Genomic DNA, 23,280 nt, shown 5'->3' with positions numbered 1-23,280 from the left:
CCGGAAAGGAAACTGGAGATAAAGGAACAGAGAGAGGGATATAATCCGAAAGAGGGCAGTTTAGAAAGCAAAGACTTGTGCCAGACTCTATCGAAAGCTTTCGATATGTCTAGCGCAACTGTTGTTAGGAGATCTTCACTCTCAGTGTCTTTGCTTCTTAATGCACCACTTCAAGAGTCATCACCAAGACTCAAGCGATTCAGCGAGAAGTACATAAACAACATAAACAAGGTCAATCATATCGGTGATGCCAATAGATAATCCGCAATGATTTGATCAGTAACTTGGATTAATATTCAGTATATTCAAGTTATTGAAAAGATAGGGAGAAAGGCCATACCCCTGCCTCACTCCTTAATTGACAGGGAAGAAGTCGGAAGCGCCTTCCCCACACTTTACAGCACTCTCAATCCCAGAGTAAAGGTCGTCGTCATTGATCCTTGAATTAATGTCAATGATCCGAAGAATGTTCCAGAGTGCCTCATGATGCACTGAGTCAAACACCTTGAGATCAACATTGGTTGCGAGTAGCCATTGTCAATACCCACGATGGGGTTCCACAAGGACAAGAAGTGCTAGATGCAGTATTTTTTAAAATTTATTTACTAGGCTTGACCCCAGATTGATCAGGTCTCTCAAACTTTACAAAATGAGATCGAATTCACAACAGATGAGCGAGCACCTTGCCCGGCACACTGAGCAGTGTAATAACACGGTAATTGCGGTAAGAGGTGGAGTAGGTAGGAAGACACCTACCGAACGGGCGCAAACCACTCCCGGTGAGGTATATATGGGAGGTGAGAAGGGAGCTGAAGCCCTCCAAAGACCCTTCCCATGTCCTCACTAACCGTTTCCCTATTGTCTTACCAACACCGGAGAGAAGTTCAGCATACTCTCTAAAGACAGATCCTCTCTCTATCCACACCACACTACATTCACACAACATATACACCTTTTCCCAAAATTCAAATTTCAAAATGGCACACCTACATCATGTCTCGGAGTCCCCGCCTGGGCGGGGGGGGACCACAAATTTCCACAGGGAGGACTCCCTTTCTGGCTGCCGACCCGAGAGGTGTCTTGATAACTCCTCAAATCTCTTTCTTCTCAATTTCTGCAACATTCGCGGTCTTCGGTCTAATTTTCATTCTGTGGAACACCATCTCTCTTCCTCTAAGCCTCACCTTCTCTTCCTCACCGAAACACAGGTTTCTGAGGCTACTGACAGTAATCTTTACTCTGTTCCCTCCTACTATCTCTATCTTAAATTTCAATCCAAAGCTGGATGTTGCGCCTGCGTGCACAACGACATCACTTGCTTTCGTGCCTACAACCTTGATTCTTCAGAATTTTCCACCATGTTCATTGTCATTCTATTACTAAATGCATCGGTGCTGTTTACCTCTCACCTAACTCTACTAACTATGTAAAATTCTTTGACTATTTGAACTCTAAAGTGGAGCACATATTGACCCACTCTCACTTCGCTGAAATCTCCATCCTAGGAGATTTCAATGTTCACCACCAGCTTTGGCTTCCATCCTCTTTCACTGACCAGCCTGGTGAACAAGCCTACAACTTTGCTATCCTCAACGAATTAGAGCAGTTGGTCCAGCACCCTACACGTATTCCCGACCGTCTTGGAGACAGGCCCAACATTCTAGACCTCTTCCTTACCTCAAACCCTTCTGCTTATTCTGTCAAACTGTTCTCTCCGTTGGGCTCCTCCGATCCTCCGATCTTCGTAAGACTCCGATCAATTCTAAATATTCTGACTGGACTGAAATCTCGGCGGAAACAGATATTGATAAATATTGGGGGGCCTTCACCACAATATTGAACAATGCCATAAGCATATGCGTACCCTATCGAAACAGACGTTCAGCTTTTAAAAAGAAACCCAAATGGTGGAATAACGAAATTCAAAATAGCCTATCTCTTAAAAAACGCGTATACAGTAGATACATAATTATCAACTCAGAGTGAGGCTGACAAACGAGAGTTGGACAGAATTCGCCGCGAAACCAAGAAATTAATAAAACGGAGCAAGAAAAATCTTGAAGAATATATAGCGGAAACGTGTAAATCTAATCCTAAAGAATTTTTTAGCTATGTAAATAATAAAATGTCACTCACTTGTGGTATCGGACCGCTTGCCAATGATAATGGAAACCACACGAACGATGAAAATGAAATGGCAACAATCCTAAATAACTTTTTCGCATCCGTATTTACCGACGAAGATTGTTTATCACCTCAACCACCGGAGGTTAGAAGGACCGAAAAGATGTTAAGTGGCGTGCTCATCGTAGAAAGAGACATTTTACGCACAATTGAAAATATTAAAGTAAGCAAAGCTCCTGGTCCAGACAAAATTACCCCCAGGGTCTTAATAGAAATCAAACATCAAATTTGTAAACCGCTCTCCATCATATTCAATAAATCTTTAACAGCTGGAAAACTTCCGTCGGATTGGAAACTTGCAAATGTCACACCAATTTTCAAAAAGGGGGACAAGTCTCATCCAGGAAACTATCGACCAATTAGCCTGACATCGATTGTTTGTAAGTTAATGGAGACTATCATTCACGACAATATGGTGAAATTTTTCGAAGAAAATAATATGATAAATAATTCGCAACATGGCTTCCGTAGTAAACGTTCGTGTTTAACTAACTTACTTGTTTTTTTTCATTATATTTTTGAGGTGTTCGATGAAAGCAGATCAGTAGATATCATATGTCTGGATTTTCATAAGGCATTTGATAAGGTCACCCACCAACGATTGCTCAGCAAACTATTGGCGCACGGTATCTCGGGTAACATTCAAAATTGGCTTGTGGACTGGCTCTCTGAGCGGAAACAGAGAGTAGTTCTAAACGGTGTTACATCTAACTGGCTTGACGTCGGAAGCGGCGTACCTCAAGGATCAGTGCTTGGCCCCATGCTCTTCTTAATTTATGTTAATGATATCGATGATGGGCTCACTTGCAAAGTATCAAAATTTGCTGATGACACAAAAATTTCTAGTAAAGTAACTGCGACACTCGACGAAGAAGCTTTACAATCAGATCTAGATCGACTTGCACGTTGGGCCAATCAATCTCAAATGAAATTTAACGTTGACAAATGTAAAGTGTTGCACATCGGAAAAAATAACAATCGCGTTCGGTACGTAGTGAATGGCCAACAACTTTCTGCAGTAAGTAAAGAAAAGGATCTTGGAATCACTATATCAAGCGATTTAAAGCCCGGTCAGCGTTGCTCAGAGATAGTTAAAACTGCAAACAAATTGGTTGGCTTCATCGGACGAGTCTTTAATAATAAATCGGAAAAAGTAACATTAAAACTGTATAATTCATTGGTTCGACCCCGTCTTGAGTACTGTGTACAGTTTTGGTCTCCCTACTACAGAAAAGATATAGAAAAGTTGGAATGGTTCAACGAAGAGTAACAAAGATGATTCCTAGGTTGAGAAATTTATCATATGAACAAACGCTTAAAGAAGTAAATTTATTCAGTCTATCAAAACGAAGAATGCGAGGCGATCTGATAGAAGTGTTTAAAATGTTTAAAGGATTCAGTGATATTAATGCGTAAGATTACTTCACAATTGATCGATCAAATAGAACAAGAAGAAATCACAATTTGAAGATAAGTGGTAAAAGATTCTCGTCACACGAAGCTAAACACTTCTTCTTCAATCGAGTTGTTAATGTTTGGAACTCTCTTCCCTGTGATGTCGTTGATAGTACAACAGTTACGGCCTTCAAGAATAGATTAGACAAGTATTTTGAATCCAACCAGCAACTAAGATATTTCTCATTGTCGTAATAACGTTAAGTTCTTTCGAATACTGGTGTCTTTGTCCACTTGTATCGCCCGGTTAGTGGTAGCAGTAATGGTAGTTCTTTCCTCTTTCCTACATAATTTCCATGCAGTTTTTCCATGCTGCATGGCTCTTTTTCCTTTCCTGCCAGCTTTGGCTGGAGGGATGGGGGGGTGGGGAGGAGCCTTCGCCTTTGCTGTCCTTCATCTTCCACCTTTGATTAGATAGTTAGTGTAGCTTGTCACAAACAGCCTCGTAAGGACCAGCTGGTCTGCTGTTGTTTGTTCTTCCTTTGTGATCACAATCATATTTCTGTATCCTGTTCTATCGCTCCTGTACACCCTCTGGACTCGCCGAAGAGGCGATGCTTCTGGCATTTTGCTTCAGCTCGGTGGGACGACCTGCGGATGTACTTTTCCGATTTTCCGTGGAATGATTACTGCTTCCAGAATGGAGACCCCTCTGTGTGTGCTCAGCGCATCACAGAGGTGATTGTCTCTGGAATGGAGGCATACATTCTACGTACTTTCTCTACTCCTCACGCTAAAAAGCCTTGGTTTAATCACGCTTGTTCTCGTGCTGTCAATGATAGAGAGGCAGCTCACAAAAGGTACCAGAGCCTTCAAACTAATGCTAACTACAAACTTTACATTTCTGCCCGGAATCGTGCCAAATCTATTCTCCGACTAACCAAAAACTCTTTCATTAATAGAAAATGCCAAAACCTTGCTTTCTCTAACTCTTCCCGTGACTTCTGGCATCTAGCCAAAAACATCTCCTGCAACTTCACTTTTTCATCTTTCCCTCCACTCAGTCCTGACGGCAACACTGCCGTCTCATCTATCTCTAAGGCTGAACTCTTCTCTCAAACCTTTTCTAAAAACTCCACTGTGGACGATTCTGGGCATATTCCTCCTACTCATAGAAGGTCCGAGAGAATAACCACTAATGTACAATACATGGAGTTGTAATCTGCATTCAAATTGCACAATATCGTTTATTTATTTGTTTCAATACCCTCATGTTAGTAAGCAAAACTGTTATTTAAATTATATCATCAGTCTACACATACCAATTTCATTATAAAATAATATAAAAATATTACAATTTCATCGTTTTTTTATCCAAAAAATCCTCCTACTCATCCCACCTCTGACTCTTTTATGCCTGTTATAAAGATTCTTCAAAATGATGTTTTCTATCCCTTTACTTTCTCCTCAGAAGGCTTATGGACCTGATGGAGTGCCTTCTATTGTCCTTAAAAACTGTGCCTCCGTGCTGTCACCCTGCCTGGTCAAACTCTTTCGCCTCTGCCTGTCAACATCTACCTTCCCTTCCTGCTGGAAGTATGCCTTCATACTGCCTGTACCTAAGAAGGGTGACCGTTCCAATCCCTCAAACTACCGTCCAATAGCTTTACTTTCTTGTCTATCTAAAGCTTTTAAATCAATCCTTAACCGGAAGATTCAAAAGCACCTTTCCACTTCTGACCTTCTATCTGATCGCCAGTATGGGTTCCGCAAGGGGCGTTCTACTGGTGATCTCCTTGCCTTCTTAACTGACTCTTGGTCATCCTCTCATAACCATTTCGGTGAAACCTTTGCTATTGCGCTGGACATATCAATAGCTTTTGATAGGGTCTGGCACAAATCTTTGCTTTCCAAACTACCCTCCTACGGTTTCTATCCTTCTCTCTGTACCTTTATCTCTAGTTTCCTTTCTGACCGTTCTATTTCTGCCGTGGTAGACGGTCACTGTTCTTCCCTTAAACCTATTAACAGTGGTGTCCCACAGGGTTCTGTCGTATCTCCCACTCTCTTTCTGTTATTCATTGATGATCTTTCCAAAACGAACTGTCCTATCCATTCTTACGCCGATGACTCCACTCTGCATTACTCAACTTCTTTTAATAGAAGACCCACCATACAGGAACTTACCGATTCAAGGCTGGAGGCAACATAACGCTTAGCCTCAGACCTTACTATTATTTCCGATTGGAGCAAGAGGAACCTGGTGTCCTTCAACACCTCAAAAACACAGTTTCTCCACCTATCTACTCGACACAATCTTCCAAACAACTATCCACTATTCTTTGACAATACTCAGCTATCACCTTCCTCAACACTAAACATCCTCGGTCTATCCTTAACTCAAAATCTCAACTGGAAACTTCATATCTCATCTCCTACTAAATCAGCTTCCTCGAGGCTGGGCGTTCTGTACCGTCTCCGCCAGTTCTTCTCCCCCACACAGTTGCTATCCATTTACAGGGGCCCCGTCCACCCTCGTATGGAGTATGCATCTCATGTGTGTGTGTGTGTGGGGGGGGGGGGTCCACTCACACAGCTCTCCTTGACAGAGTGGAGTCCAAGGCTCTTCGTCTCATCAGCTCTTCTCCTCATACTGATAGTCTTTTACCTCTCAAATTCCGCCGCCATGTTGCCTCTCTTTCTATCTTCTATCGATATTTTCATGCTGACTGCTCTTCTGAACTTGCTAACTGCATGCCTCCCCTCCTCCCGCGGCCCCGCTGCACACGACTTTCTACTCATGCTCATCCCTATTCTGTCCAAACCCCTTATGGAAGAGTCAACCAGCATCTTCACTCCTTCATCCCTCACGCTGGTAAACTCTGGAACAATCTTCCTTCATCTGTATTTCCTCCTGCCTACGACTTGAACTCTTTCAAGAGGAGGGTATCCGGACACCTTTCCTCCCGAAATTAACCTCTCGTTTTGGACACTCCTTTGACCTCTGTTCGGGAGCAGTGAGTAGCGGGCTCTTTTTTTTATTTACGCCCTTGAACTGTCTCCTTAGCGGTAAAAAAAAAAAAAAAAAAAAGCCCTGTCAGTCACTCGTCCTATTCCAGAGAGGAAGTACGCCGGCACTTGGAAGAACAGGAGACGTCAGCTGGACTTTTCATCCCTCAGCACTGAAATATACAACGTTCCCTTCTCCATGCGGAACCTACTATCTTTCCCGTTGCAACGACACGTCGCCGGGCCCCGATAATATCCCATATGACATGATCCTACACCTTAGTCCTACCACCATGACTCTGTTGTTCCAAATATACAACATAGTCTGGCAGACTGGCATCATGCCAAGTGGGTGCCGCAAAGCCATTGTGCTTCCCCTCCATAAACCTGAGAAGGATGTCACAGCCCTTACACTACCGACCCATTGCTCTAACATCCTGCCTCTGCAAACTCCTGGAGAAGATGATCAATTTTCGCCTAGTATACCATCTAGAGAGCAATGGCCAGCTGTCTCCTTACCAATCAGTGTTTCGGAAGATGAGAACAACAGTAGACGCCCTCATGCTTCTTGACTCAGCTATCTGTCATCTTCTTTGACCTCGAGAAGGCTTACGACACGACATGAGGAAATATGGGATATTAAAGCAGCTCCATGATTTGGGTCTCCGTGGACGGATGACAAAGTTTATTGAGGGATTTCTTGGAGAACGGACCTTCCGCGACAGAGTCGGTACGTCCTACTCACCATCCTATGAACAGCAGGAAGGAGTTCCCCAAGGGGGAAGCGTCCTGAATGTCACCCTCTTTTCCGTAGCCATAAATGGTATTACAACATCGCTTCCTGAGGGGGTGTCGTCCTCCCTCTACGTCGACGACCTGGCAATCTGGTTCTCGGCGTCTCTGATGTCCACCGCAGAACGAAGACTGCAAAATGCCATCGACAGGACATCCAGATGTGCGAAAAAAACATGGCTTCCGTTTTTTAACATCCAATTCGGTTGCCATGCACTTTTGCCGCCTGAGAGGCCACCATCGAGACCCTGATATCATTATGTGCGGATCACGTCTACCTGTTGTGGAAGAACACAAGTTCTTGGGACTCGTCTTCGACAGGCGCCTCACATGGCTTTCACACCAAAAAGCCTTAAAAACAAAGTGCATGAGATCGCTCGAGCTTTTTCATGTGCTGTCATGCACTTCATAGGGCGCTGACCGGACAGTACTCCTACACCTTTACAATGCACTCATCGGGTTGAGGCTGCCCTACGGCTGCGAAGTATATACATCGGCAACAACCGCCCGCCTCCGCACACTTGATGCAGTCCATCATGTTGCAGTCCGACTGTCAACAGGTGCCTTTAGCAAGCCAGGCACAGAACGCCCCAATAATCAATCATCCAGAGAGGAACAACCGATCCCATTTTCCAGTCTAGCGGAATGGAACCGGGCTGCCATGTGGCAGACAGCACCGCAAACAAACCATGGAGCATGCGTTCACCACCGGCTTTCAGCATCTTCGCACTGATATTACGGACCGCAGCTGTCTGTCTACCCTTCAGCTTCCTCACAGCATCTCTCACCTACCCAAGAGAGAGTGGAGTTTCGTGTATTTGTGGATAAGCAGCTGCCCCCTGTAACCAAACTAGAGGGAACTGTCCGCTTGGGGTTTTTGCCGTGTACAACTGCCCAAGGTACTCACCTAATAAACCTAGTACCCATTCACATCTCATACTAACTGCCCATTTACCTTTCGGATAGTACTCATGTAAGATGTGAATTAGGATCGAAGCTTTTTCAGAGCTCGGAATGCAAGTCTAAGATCGTTTGCATTTAGATAACTATTGACTTCCTCAGCGAGACCTCTGGCAAACCTCTCCATATCCCTCCTCAAAAGGTTCTCGCAGCATTCAAGTTCCCAGCCAGCCTGCCATCACGAATTTCCTCTATATTCTTCACTGTCTCCCTCGAGACAACTCTATTCCTAGACCTTGTACGTTCACCAGTGCACTCTTCGGCAGCTTTGAGAGTTACACTTTTAAAGGCATCCCACAATTCGTCAGGGTCTTTCAGAGTACCAAGCACTTAAGATCGACTTGAGACTGCCACTACCTAGTCCTAAGCACACGCCCAATCCTTCAGTTTCTCAAGATGGAGCCACGGAGGGTTGCATCTGGAAATTTTTCGGACCTGATGCGTATTCTCAGTTGCCCAAAAAGTTTGTGGTCGATCGCAACGAACTCCGCACTTCGGAAAAAAAAAGAAGTTAAAGGCTACCGAGGAATGCATTGGAGAGAGAACTGTCACGGACTAGAACCCTTCTGAGAATAAGGAGAGGTATGTCAGAGGTCTCGGTGAGAATGTCGAGGGTTGTCTAAACGCAAATCACATTAGACCTGCCTTCCAAACTCTGAAGAAGCATCGCTCCAAATCCACAGTTCAGACGAGTACTATCGGAACAGCTGATGGGCAGATAGTACAAGATGCGTATGAGTACTGGGCTCGTTGGGTGGAGAACGTTGAGCAGTTGTACATGGCAAAGCCCCCAAGCAAACCGCTCCCTCTGGCAGGGTTACAGCTGGCGGTTGCTGATCCACCAATAGACGAAACACCCTTTCTCTTACGAAGGTGAAATAGGCTGTGAGGAAGTTGAAGGGTGAAAAGTCAGTTATGGTCTGTCATACCAGTGCGGAGATGTTGAAAGCCGGGCGTGAAAAAATGATCCAATGGTTGAATGCGGTGTCGTCTGTAGTGTGGCAGTCTGGTGTCAGACGAGTGCCTCTTGACTGAATTTATTTTTGTTTTACACCAAAGGAAGCAGCTCAAGGACAAGAAAAAACAAGAAAACATTAATGGAAAAGCAGCCCGCTATAACTGCCCCTGTAAAAAGAGAGTTCAGAAGAGTGGCTAACGGGGATGTCAATTTTGGGAGAGGTGTCCCGATACTCTCCTCTTGAAAGTGTTTAAGTCGTTGAAAGGAGAACATACAGATGAAGGAAAATTGTTCCATTTGGACAGTATAGGGGTGAGCTTGAGTAGAAAGTTATGTGAAGTGGGGCCGCGGCAGGGGGGACGGGCGGTTAGCAAGGTCAGAAGAGCAGTCAGCTAACGTGAAAATATCCATAGAAGATCGAAAGAGAGGACCTAACTGTAAATAGAAAGGGAACTAACAAGACTGAACAATTACCGTGGTATTACACTGTTTAGTGTCAGCGAAAAGTGTTCGCTCATCTACAACTGAAGCGAATTCGACCTTATCCGTTAAAGTTTCAGAGACCTGAGCAATCCGGGTTCTGCCCGCCTAGTCAAAAAATGACCGGATCCTAGCACTTCGCGTACTTTTGGAACGCCGACGTGAGTTTCAACAGGGGCTACTTGCATCTTATGTCGATCTTGAGATTGCTATTGACTCCGTGCATTGTGAAGTACTCTGGGACATTCTGCGGGGCATTCCTGCTGAAATTATTGAGGGACTGAGAATATTGTTAAATGTTGGGGAGGCGTCTCTGGCTTCTTCCCTTTTATTTCAGGAGTGGATGTGCGTCCTTGCTCCATAACTTTTCAACTCTTGCATGGACTGGTTATTAGGCATTGTTGTTGATTAAACTCGGGGCATCTGTTTGCAACTTCAAAATCACTGACCTTGTTTTTTGGTGATGATACTGCATAATCGCTAGAGGTCCTGGTACAGGAGTTTGTAGGCTTGCCGGATGACACAGTTCAGTCTGTTCATGCGTGTGATGAATATGTCGAAGTCACCAAAAGTTTCACATACCTTGGAAATGTAGTGTATAACAATGATAAGTCTTACCAAAAAGTCACTCGAATTGGCCAGGCCCACGGTGCTATGGAGTCGCTCAACACGAATATATGGCATTGCAGGCGGATAAAGAGTCGAGTCTCTTAGTCGTTTGTGCTCCCTGTTTTACTGTAAGGCTGTGAGACATGGTCATTGAATAGTGATTTGGAAAGGCGTGTCGATGCTTTTGGTACCAAGTACTTTCGCAGCATTTTGAGGTATCGCTGGAGTGACCGTGTTGAACCAGAGATTACTTGATGAAACGCATCGATACCCATTGCCAGCTTAATTCGTGATTCCTGGATGTTGATCTTCTCAAATGGATCTTTCTGTACGAGACAATCCTGTATGGAGGACTCCAAGGTAACTCATTGAAGAACTAGTCGATCGATCCTACCAGGAGGGACTTGAGATGGACATAGTAGCTGCGTGGGAAATATCTTGGGGTGAGATGATGCTCCTCTGAGCGTATGTTCCCGGTAGTATTCTAACTAATCTCTATGCTGTCCAAATTCCTTATGCAATAGTTAACCAATGTCTTCATTCTTCCATCCCTTTTGCTAGTCCATATTCATATATTCATCTTCCTATGACGTGTACTCTTTCAAGTGCTCAGTATCAACATATCTTTCCAGCCGACCTAGACACTTCATTCGAACACCAATTTTTTTGTGTGCGGAAGTGCTTATTTTCTTCCACACACTACAACCAGTGATGTGAGATGTAAATAATAGTGATTATAAATTCGGGACAATAATGGTAAATGAGCAAAAGACTTGCAAAAACAATGGATATAGACATATTGAGAACGTTGTAGTGTTCCACTAATTTAGTATTGAGCTACATCCAATATTACTTACCCCTTACTGTACAGTTTCTCTGTATTAGTGACGGACGCATTTAGAACCTTCGACAAAGCAGAAAAGACCGTATTACCCCTGCTGCTGCTACTAGTACTGAGTCATCTCAGGCCAACATCATGCTGGCGACTCATTTGCCTCGTGTGTACACTCTTTGCTTCAACCTAACACGTTGCCAGTGATGCTTACAACCAGTGTTGGGCGGCACGTATGGGCTCATTGAATAACTGACCCCTTCCTACCGGGTCTTCAAATATACTTCATGCGAAGACAAACGGACCGATCACATTTCATGGACATTTGAAACATTCTTTATATTAGAGTAAGTGGATCCTTCACTTTTTTTGCATTCTTTAAACATACTTCATTTCAGAGTAAGAGGTCCATTCACATTTTTCAGACTTCAAGTTGACGCTTCCCATTTTTCGAATTATTCAAAAATATTTAATGTCGGAGTATGAGGATGCTTCACTTTATTTTCGGACTCTTCATACATATTTCATAACAGATCAGTTGGACCCTTCATACTTAGCAGACTCTTCATTTATATTTCATATCAGAGTAAGTGGACCTTTCACAATGGAGAAACTTCAGGCTTGCTTCAGATCCGATAAAGTGGATCTTTCACTCTTCAAGGATTATTCAGACCATGTCAGAAAAAAAAGTGGATATTTTGCGAACTTTAAAGCTTACTTCACACCTGAGAAAGTGAACCCTTCATATTTCACGTAGTCTCGAGACATCCTCCGGATTAGATCAAGTGGATCCTGCACAGTTCAGACACACTCTTCAGACATAATATTCATGCTAACAAGAATTGCGCTTCCACCGGTGGATTAGGGAGTCTGCCAGCTGAGTGGTCGAGGGCGCAGTGTCCTGGAGGACCGGGGTTCAAATCCTGATCGCCGCTATAAGCTGTCAATTTTTAGTCATTGCCTAATAGCTTAAAAATGATGTGCTGAAGACCATATATCATCAACCCAGACTGTAGCGAAACTCTCTAGAGCGGAGCAAAGATGAGTTTCAGGGACATCATGTGTCAAGCAAGACCGCGCCACTATAAACTATTGCCTGCACCACTGACGGACTGGAGCCAACCTTCAGGTCCCATCAAGAAAGCCTACAGGCGCTACAATCGGAAATTGAAAAAAGTGAGATGGATCGAAGCAGTGGCTCAGTGACTGTCAGCGCATTATTTTCCTTATCCATGAGAGATTTCATCCAGTATTCCCAAAGTACACGTACTAAAATTTATCTGCACCTGCATAGTTTGTATCTCTTCTGTAAATCAAGAGTTAACAGTCAATCAAATATTTATCAATATTCTTATCATATGTTTCCAGGTACTGTTCAGTCGCACTTTAGCATCTGAATAGGGAAATTATTCCCATCAATGTTTGCACCTGCGAGGTCACTAAACCAGTTGGCATGGAGGAGACACCCAGTGGGGAAAATAGGAATAAACAACACTTAAATTTAATATTCTACAATAAAGCAAGATTATAAAAATGTATTATCCTGAAGGAGCTCAATAAAACGTTACTATAAATATATACTTAGGTTGTCTTGTTTATTGCATGTTCCAGGAGAAGATATGGGCCTGCCGCGAGAGAAACCTGAACAGCACACCAAAACCAAGCATGTGTTGAATCTGACCAACACCGACGAGAGGTGAGAGAGAGAGAGAGAGAGAGAGAGAGAGAGAGAGAGAGAGAGAGAGAGAGAGAGAGAGAGAGAGAGAAAATTACAGGTTTTATACTTTATCACCCATATAAATAACCAAAATGAAGCCGGCATTGTCTCAAGCATCCAGAAAACAATATATACATATACAATCAGCCTCTATTATCTGCTGTTTATTGGCTCCAGGGCCCCGGCGTGGATACCCTCTTTCTCTTTCTTTCCTGTTTATGCATCTGTATTTGGGTAACCGGGGGATTAATCCTCCCAGGGGTCCTGCGTCCCTGCCCTATGGTGAGCAGTCAGGCCAGCCCCTAATCTGGGCAGATTGGGGAGAGGGGTTTGCATCCCCTCCTCCTACTAAAAGTTATTATTTGTCAAAAATAAATTAAAAAGTAGAGGTCGGGGTCGCGGCGCGAGCCTCGACCCCGATCCGGTCTTGCTGGGGGATCCGACCGCGCGGCAGGCTTCCACGATGCACCCGCATCCGAGGAGCCTGCCGTCAATGACGGGTGCAGGGCAAAGTCTACGGGACCCCTGCACCTCGAAGGAGGAAGTACCCCCTAGCCCCTCTTTTTGTTTTGGGGATGGCCGTGGTGGTGAGATGCAGCCCCCGCCCGCAAAACCAGGCCCGGGGTTAACCTACGGAGGGCTCTGCGTGTGGGCTCTTGGAACGTACGGAGCCTCTCAGACGATGATCGACTGCCCTACCTAGTAAATGAGCTCAGAAGGCTGAGGGTGGACATAGTGGCACTATCTGAGACGAGAAGGCCTGGCAGTGGCGAGATCAGTAAGGGGGGGTACACCTTCTGCTGGTCCGGCATGAGCAATGGCTTCCATGTAAAGGGGGTAGCTATGGGCATCTCCAGCCAACTGCTGCCTTCTCTTCCTTACCGAAACACAGGTTTCTGAGGCTACTACTCTGTTCCCTCCTAATATCTCTATCCTAAATTTCAATCCAAAGCTGGATGTTGCGCCTACGTGCGCAACGACATCACTTGCTCTCGTGCCCACGACCTTGACTCTTCTGAATTTTCCACCATCTGGCTAAGACTTCATTGTCACTCTATTACTAAATACATCTGTGCTGTTTATCTCTCACCTAACTCTACCAACTATGTAAAATTCTTTGACTATTTGAATTCTAAAGTGGAGCACATCTTGACCCACTCTCACTTCGCTGAAATCTCCATCCTAGGAGATTTCAATGTTCACCACCAGCTTTGGCTTTCATCCTCTTTCACTGACCATCCTGGTGAACAAGCCTACAACTTTGCTATCCTCAACGACCTAGAGCAGTTGGTCCAGCACCCTACACGTATTCCCGACCGTCTTGGAGATCGGCCCAACATTCTAGACCTCTTCCTTACCTCAAACCCTTCTGCTTATTCTGTCAAACTGTTCTCTCCGTTGGGCTCCTCCGATCACAATCTTATTTCTGCATCCTGTCCTATCGCTCCTGTACACCCTCTGGACCCACCGAAGAGGCGATGCTTCTGGCATTTTGCTTCAGCTCGGTGGGACGACCTGAGGATGTACTTTTCCGATTTCCCGTGGAATGATTATTGCTTCCAGGATAGAGACCCCTCTGTGTGTGCTCAGCGCATCACAGAGGTGATTGTCTCTGGAATGGAGGCATACATTCCTCGTTCTTTCTCTACTCCTCACGCTAAAAAGCCGTGGTTTAATCACGCTTGTTCTCGTGCTGTCAATGATAGAGAGGTAGCTCACAAAAGGTACCAGAGCCTTCAAACTAATACTAATTATGAACTTTACATTTCTGCCCGAAATCGTGCCAAATCTATTCTCCGACTAACCAAAAATTCTTTCATTAATAGAAAATGTCAAAACCTTGCTTTCTCTAACTCTTCCCGTGACTTCTGGCATCTAGCCAAAAACATCTCCTCCAACTTCACTTCTTCATCTTTCCCTCCACTCTTCAGTCCTGACGGCAACACTGCCGTCTCATCTATCTCTAAGGCTGAACTCTTCTCTCAAACTTTTTCTAAAAACTCCACTCTGGACGATTCTGGGCATATTCCTCCTACTCATCCCCCCTCTGACTCCTTTATGCCTGTTATAAAGATTCTTCAAAATGATGTTTTCTACGCCCTCTCTGGCCTCAATCCTCAGAAGGCTTATGGACCTGATGGAGTGCCTCCTATTGTCCTTAAAAACTGTGCCTCCGTGCTGTCACCCTGCCTGGTCAAACTCTTTCGCCTCTGCCTGTCAACATCTACCTTTCCTTCTTGCTGGAAGTATGCCTTCATACAGCCTGTGCCTAAGAAGGGTGACCGCTCCAATCCCTCAAACTACCGTCCAGTAGCTTTACTTTCTTGTCTATCTAAAGCTTTTGAATCAATCCTTAACCGAAAGATTCAAAAGCACCTTTCCACTTCTGACCTTCTATCTGATCGCCAGTATGGGTTCCGCAAGGGGCGTTCTACTGGTGATCTCCTAGCCTTCTTAACTGACTCTTGGTCATCCTCTCTTAGCCGTTTCGGCGAAACTTTTGCTATTGCGCTGGACATATCAAAAGCTTTTGATAGGGTCTGGCACAAATCTTTGCTTTCTAAACCACCCACCTACGGTTTCTATCCTTCTCTCTGTACCTTTATCTCCAGTTTTCTTTCTGACCGTTCTATTTCTGCCGTGGTAGACGGTCACTGTTCTTCCCCTAAATCTATTAACAGTGGTGTCCCACAGGGTTCTGTCCTATCTCCCACTCTTTTTCTGTTGTTCATTGATGATCTTCTTTCGAAAACGAACTGTCCTATCCATTCCTACGCCGACGATTCCACTCTGCATTACTCAACTTCTTTTAATAGAAGACCCACCCTTCAGTAACTTAACGACTCAAAGCTGGAGGCTGCAGAACGCTTAGCCTCAGACCTTAATATTATTTCCGATTGGGGCAAGAAGAACCTGGTGTCCTTCAACGCCTCCAAAACACAGTTTTTCCACCTATCCACTCGACACAATCTTCCAAACAACTATCCCCTATTCTTTGACAACACCCAGCTATCACCTTCCTCAACACTAAACATCCTCGGTCTATCCTTAACTCAAAATCTCAACTGGAAACTTCATATCTCATCTCTTACTAAATCAGCTTCCTCGAGGCTGGGCGTTCTGTACCGTCTCCGCCAGTTCTTCTCCCCTGCACAGTTGCTGTCCATATGCAGGGGCCTTGTCCGCCCTCGTATGGAGTATGCATCTCATGTGTGGGGGGGCTCCACTCACACAGCTCTTCTCTTCCTTCATCTGTATTTCCTCCTGCCTACGACTTGAACTCTTTCAAGAGGAGGGTATCAGGACACCTCTCCTCCCGTATTTGATCTTCCTTTCGGCCACCTCTTTTGTTTCTTTTTAAGGAGCAGCGAGTAGCGGGCTTTTTTTTTATTATTGTTTTCTTTTTTTGTGTGCCCTTGAGCTGCCTCCTTTGTTGTAAAAAAAAAAAAAAAATTGTGGTTAAGGTTGCTCCGGTTGATGAGCGTATAATGCAAATGAGGCTGAAGCACACACTGGGCTTTATGTCTCTTGTTGCAGTGTACGCTCTTGCGAGATGCGAGAAACTGCATGAAGATATGTTCTATGCCAAATTCGACTCCGTATTAGACCAGTGCCCTCCCCGGGACGCACTCATTGTCCTGGGCAACTTCAATGCTATTACTGGCACTGACAGGGTTGGCTACGAGCTATGTGTTGGTCTCCCTGGTTCTGGTACCAGGAACATCAACAACTCTCTCCTCCTAAATTTTGCAAAATCAAGAAGGTTGAGAAATGCGGGTTACTGGTATCAGAGACCAGAGCTGCACTGATGGACTTGGTATAGTGATGCCGGAGGGGTAGCTAAGGAGATTGACCACATCCTCGTAAGTACTCGTTGGAGGATCCTTCAGAATTGCAGGGTTTACCGGAGTGCTGAGTTCTTTGCAACTGACCATAAGCTTGATGTTGCAACACAAGCTTCATGTCATGTCAAAAAGAATCTCGAGATGCAACACTCTTGTGTTCCATCTCGAAAGGTTGAAGGACCTGCATGCCATATGCTCAGGAGTATGCAGTGAGAGTTTCAAGTTGGTATTGAGCGAGTACATAAGTCCATGGGCCAGGCCAATCCGCCGAAAGACTTCCTGGCCAGTCTCACCGTTGTTATGAACTACGCTACCAAGATACGTGAAACTTTCTGAGATCTCAACGTCCTCACCACACGCATGAACGGACTGTACTGTTTCATCTAGCAAGCCTCCAAACACTGGACCTTGGTCTTGGCGCCGACTATAGAGTCGGACTTGGCGTAGATCATGTCTTTTTCCTCAAGTTCACACATCTCAGAAGGGCGGAAGGGACGTACATTGCAATAAGAGATATGAAGCCCCAGGTGTGCTTCAACCTCACCATCATTATACGCTCATGAACTTAACTAACCCCAACAACAGGGGATTGTAGCTAGCTAGAAATGGCTAAAACTCCTCCTATGAGACGTTCGTCCTCAAGGTTTGCCACGTTCATTGGAGAGAAGGATTATTCAGGAAGAGGGAAAGAAGGATGAAGCTCGGGGTGGTCGAATGCGCTGCGTTACTCATCCAGATAGGTCTGCCTCTACTATAAACATGTCTGATTGATCTCGACAGTTTGGAACAACTATAGCGCTGAAACCTAAATAGGTGTGTCAAGACAGCCGGAAACGGTCGGTTCTGTGACTGTCTGCACCTCGACCTTCCACCACCAATGCCCTGGGGGACCTGCGAAATCGGTACCTCCCCGGTGTCGGGGCGGAGATGGGAGTTTCTCTTTCTCTCTCTCTCTCTCTGGTGCTGGGGGAGAAGGCACTCTTGCCGAGACATGACGTTTATGACTTCCTACAGGAGGCGTGCGTCTTTTTTTTATTTTTTAGGAAAGGTGAAGGGAGGAAGAGGGGGGAGTGAAAGGTAAAGTAGGAGGGAAATGCAGTAGAAGAGGAAAGTGGTGGGCCACCTTGCTTTATTTAGGTGCATCATTTCTCTTTTAGTTGGTTTTACATAAACAATGGTAGTGTCAATTTCTCGCTGCAGAGGATTACAATTGTTTGAATAATATATTTGTGAGTGAATACAATGACATCAAGGTTTAAGGTAGCTAGCTAAACTAGGCATGTGTTACATATTATAGACATATAATTTGAGTATTGATAGTGTTACATAATCGTTGGTGTTTAGTGGAGTTTCTGTGTCGGGGGTTTTCAGTGATATAATGGGTTAGGGAAGCTGTTTATTTTCTCCAGGCTGCTTGGGAAGTTGGTGTTGTACCTTTGAATGGTGTTGTCTTTCAGTGAATTGTAAAGTGGAATGTTAGGAACTTCAATACGTTGCCAATTTTTTTTCTGCTTTCCAATGAAGTCTTTGGTTTATTGGTAGTGTTTTGGTGATTGTGTGTATTTGTGCTGTTGTTAATGTATATGGATAACGTTGGCCGGTTGCGAACCTGAGCGTTCTGTTTTGAATTTTCTGTAATTTACTGATTTGGGTCTTGCTAAGTGTATGTGTGGGAATTGGGGGGTAGTCTAGGATGGGAAAAATTAGAGGTTTTTCGAGTTGTGTCTTGATTTTGGTGGACATGTTGCTGAATCGGTAGTTTGTGGAGTGTTTGTGTTGCAAAGATCTTTCTATCTTTTATATGTTCAATGTATCCCCGATTGGTAATTTTTAGTCCGAGTATTTTGCCCTTATTTTGCGTTAAGTGTACATCATCGTTAGTGATAATTTCCTCTTAATATTGTAAATTTGTTTGTGTTTGTTTTGGTCTTCCATTTATTTTCGTAGCGGTTTTGTGTTTCAATTTCAGTAGCTGTGGCCCTCTGAGCCATAGCCTAAGGGCGTCCTGGGTATCCAATGATCTACGTGATGTCATCAGCGTAGGCAACGTTAATGCCTCTTACCGGAGGGGGGTGTACTGAGTGTAGATTGTGAAAAGAGTCGGGGAGAGCACGCTGCCCTGTGGGACACCGCAGTGCAGTGAAAAGTAGTCGCCCAGCGCTGTTCCAAGTCTTATCCTAGCCTACAGGAGATTGGCAGGGCGAGTAGGACTAGGAATGTCTGCGTAATGGGGGACTTTAATTATAGGAATATAGACTGGGAAGACCTAGTGGGTGACCTGGAAGCCGAGGATTTTCTTGAAGTTATACAAGATAATTTCCTTAAGCAGGTAGTTACTGAGCCTACCAGAGGAGATAACATATTAAATTTAGTCCTAACCAATAATAAGAACTTGCTACGTGAGTTGGAGGTGGGCGGAGAGTTAGGAAATAGTGACCACAGAACGGTTCGTTTTATCTTAGACTGGGGGGCAACCCGCGAACCAAACCCAGTGTTAGTGCCAGATTTTAGAAGAACAAACTACGAGGGGCTTCGAAGACATCTTGAAGGGGTAAACTGGGATAATTTAGGGATTCATGAGGGCCAGAACTGCGGATTGGAGAGCCAGGAGAACCAGGTAGAAATGTCTTACAATAATTTAGTTAGAGTAATAGTAGAGGGGCAAAGACAGCATATACCACAGCGAACACTTAGAAAAGAAAACAATGACCCTTAGTGGATGACTCGTGGACTAAAACACGAAATATGGTTAAAGAAGGGAATTTATTAGAAAATAAAGAATCTCAGGGGCCGGTACGTCGAACTATCTAGATTAGTTAAGAAAAACACCAGGATAGCTAAAAGGAACTATGAGATCAAAGTAGCAAATGAGGCGAAAAGTAATCATGAGGGCTTCTTTCACATGTATAGAACAAAAACACGGGAGAACATTGGACCGCTGAAAACAAACACAGGGGAGCTAGTAGAAAATTACGAAAATATGAGCACATTGTTGAACGACTACTTCCATTCAGTATTCACACAGGAGGATCGAACGACTATACCGGAAAGGGTTCAGGTATACGAGGGCGGGGATGGCGATAAATTGAGGGATATAATCATTACCAGGCAAGTAATTCAGGATGAGATAGATAAGCTTAAAAGAACAAGTCGCCAGGTCCTGATGGGATATTTCCGAGGATATTAAAGGAATTAGGTGATGTCGGTTAGTGGGTACTAACCGACATCTTTAAGATATCGGTAAATTCTGGCTATGCGCCGAACCTATGGAAAGTAGCTAATGTGACGCCGATTTTCAAAAAAGGGGACAGGTCAATTGTGCTTCAAACTATCGCCCAATTAGCTTAACATCGGTTATAGGCAAGATGCTGGAGTCCATAATAGCCAGGAACATTCGGGAGCATCTAGAGAAACATAGCTTAATTCACGACTCGCAGCATGGGTTCACGAAAGGTAGGTCATGCCTCACCAATCTCTTGTCCTTCTACAATAAAGTATTCGAGGCGGTAGACAGAGATGAAAATTATGATGTAATCTATCTCGATTTTAGTAAAGCGTTTGACAAAGTTCCTCACCAACGACTGTTGCTTAAATTACAGGCTCACGGAGTAGAGGGTAAAGTTTTGAACTGGGCCAAGGCGTGGCTTAGCAATAGGAAGCAAAGAGTGCAAATCAATAATAAAAGATCTGACTGGGAATGTGTTACGAGTGGGGTCCCACAAGGTTCGGTATTAGGTCCACTTTTTATTTATATCAATGACTTAGATACATGAATTAGTAGTGGTGTCAGTAAGTTTGCAGATGGTACCAAGATCGGTAGAGTAATTAAGTCGGATCAGGACGCTAGTATTCTCCAGGGTGAACTAAACAGATTGTATGACTGGGCGTATAAATGGCAGATGGAGTTCAATGTAGTAAAGTGCAGTATTCTGAGTGTAGGTAGGAACAACCCCTCACATAACTATTGCTTAAATGACACTCTCATAAGCAGGTCTGGGTGCGAGCGGGATTTAGGGGTCTTGTGAGCTCTGATCTCCGTCCAAGGGCACAATGCATTCAAGCTTGAAATCGAGCAAATAGGGTACTGGGATTTATTTCAAGGAGCGTAAGCAACAGAAGCGCCGAAGTCTTCCTCAAACTATATTTAGCATTAGTTAGACCTCATCTTGACTATGCGGTTCAGTTCTGGTCACCTTACTATAGAATGGATATCAAAATGTTAGAATCGGTGCAGAGGAGGATGACTAAGATGATTCAGGGGTTGAGAAACTTGCCATACGAGGAAAGACTCAAACAGTTAAACTTTGAATTCTCTAGAAAGGCGAAGGGTGCGTGGAGACATGATCGAGGTTTATAAATGGATGAAGGGCTTTAATAAGGGATACATTAATGGATGCATTTATCATTTAAGCAATTCATATTAACAGATACCACCCTAAGGAGCTCCTTCCTTTTTCTCCTCCCCTTCCCAGAAAAAAATGGAGACCCACCCTCCTCTTTTTTCCACACACACACAAAAAAAGGCAAACCATTAAAACATACTAAACAGATGTGAAGTAATAATGAGGTGAACCTTTCTGCTCACACTCTTGATGTATTTAACCTCGCCATGTCCTTCTTCTCTTGATTATCTCCCGTCACTCTTGATATTCTTCATTAATCCTCACCAAGCGTAGTTCCTGCTCTTCATCGTCCCCTCATACTCATGAGCAATATATCTTCATCCTCCGGCAGGCATGAGAGGCCATTCGTGCTGGGGTGGTGGGGCCGCGCTCTGGCCTGGCTTTTGGTTCTGGCAGTGATCGGCATCTCCGTGTTCTTCGTGTGGGCCTACGCTCTCCAGTTTGGTGCTGAAAAGACGAGTCGCTGGCTCACTTCCCTTCTCGTAACATTCCTCATGTCCATCCTGGTGGTGGAGCCTCTCATGGTGGGTACTCAGCGTTAGATTTCTTATGTCCCATTTCTATTTTTACTTTTTGCACTTCCTTTTGTACTATTTTTTCTTTCTTTTCTATAATCTTATTGAAATCTATAAAAAGGTCATTCCTAAAAGTGCATAGTCGGAGGTTCATTATAAAATAATGTGTTACATCATTGTTTGGCAAAATAATATCACGTCCTGACGTTCCTTCTTTGTTATTCATTATGGGCCTGTCACACCTTAACGTTTTAGAGAACGTATGGCTAGCGTATGGAAAACGGTGGCACACGCTCAGCATACGCTTGAATAAGTTATGGGTACGCTGCTCGTAGGTTATTGTGTACGTACGTGGGCGGGCCGTACGTCGTCGTCGTCGTCGGGGAGCTCAGGGACATTTTGAGCATGCACATGCAAAACGTATAGCGTACAGAGTACGGCCAACACGCTGGGGATAACCATACGCACGTTATAAGATAATTTAGGCGATCCGTTATCTCGACGTTCTCGTTGATTCTATTTTCACATCATAATTCATTAGTATAATCATAATGGAGCGTGTCGTGTTTGTAACGATCATGTACGTGTGGACGGATAATGTACGTGGACGTTATGGCAATGACGTATGGACGTGTACATCACGCGCTGAGTACGTTTACATCACGCGCTGAGAGTCGCTGCCGATCGTTATCTTTACGCATTCGTCGACGTACACAAACGAAAACGAACGAAGAAGCGTACGCCACCGTTTTACCATACGTTTATCATACTGCCATACGTTATCTAAAACGTTTTACCATTGTTACCTGCTTCATGTCACTTTGCTGTTATAAATTTAACGACATAAGCAATAGACAACATGAACAACGGACGTTAACTACAGTGACCAACATCTGTACATACATGAGTGACATTTATGTGCTGTTTATGTTTTAGCTATTTTCAGCTTTGTCAGCTTTTTATTCATCGCTCACTTAACAAACTGTGCGCGTCTCAGTTCACCTATTTTACCAGTTATATTTCATTGTTATTGGGATTGTTTTGTTTTTGTTATTGCTGTTGCTGCTATTCTTGTGCATGTCAGTACATGATTCATTCATCGCTCACTCAGTACACTCCATACACCAGTTCACCCAGCAGTAGTCTACTCAAGTGCCTTACCATATGGAAACTCGTATTCATCTTTGTGGACCAGACATAAATGTTTGTTAATCCTGCATTGATAAATGTAGACAGAAAACACCAACAGCAAAATGATGATGATAAGAATGATGATGATATGAAAAATATCAAATGTCATGCGATTGCATACGTCCTGCTATATTTTACCCGTTTTCTTCGTAAACTGAGAAGTCAAAACGAAGGTCAGGTGGTCTGACAATTTTTATTTTTTTTCTGGGAGGAATCCAACCTATGAATCCTAAATTAGCTTTCTAGGCCTGTAAATACCTATTCTTTCTTTTCTTAAAAATCGATGTAATATTAGCCATCGTTCAATCAACAAGGATTGACATTGTGCAATTAAATCAGTTTTGTTAACGTTTTTTTTTTAATGTTTGGCTTATAGGCTTTTTTGTTGGG

The 23,280-nt window shown here is 44.0% G+C and overlaps 1 protein-coding gene across 1 annotated transcript in view; it reads left to right on the top strand.

Moving 5' to 3' along the window:
* The first annotated feature begins 549 nt into the window (after positions 1-549).
* LOC126997789 (polycystic kidney disease 2-like 2 protein) overlaps positions 550-23,280 on the top strand; it is a 60,832-nt gene continuing 38,101 nt past the window's right edge. Inside the window, exons 1-2 of the mRNA XM_050859006.1 lie at positions 550-572; positions 21,516-21,708. Of these exons, the coding sequence (XP_050714963.1) occupies positions 550-572; positions 21,516-21,708 (216 nt within the window). The remainder of the gene's footprint in view (positions 573-21,515; positions 21,709-23,280) is intronic.

This window comes from Eriocheir sinensis, chromosome 13 (genome assembly GCF_024679095.1).
Source record: "Eriocheir sinensis breed Jianghai 21 chromosome 13, ASM2467909v1, whole genome shotgun sequence".
NCBI classification, from domain to species: domain Eukaryota; kingdom Metazoa; phylum Arthropoda; class Malacostraca; order Decapoda; family Varunidae; genus Eriocheir; species Eriocheir sinensis.
This window is presented reverse-complemented; position numbering and strand designations above follow the sequence as displayed.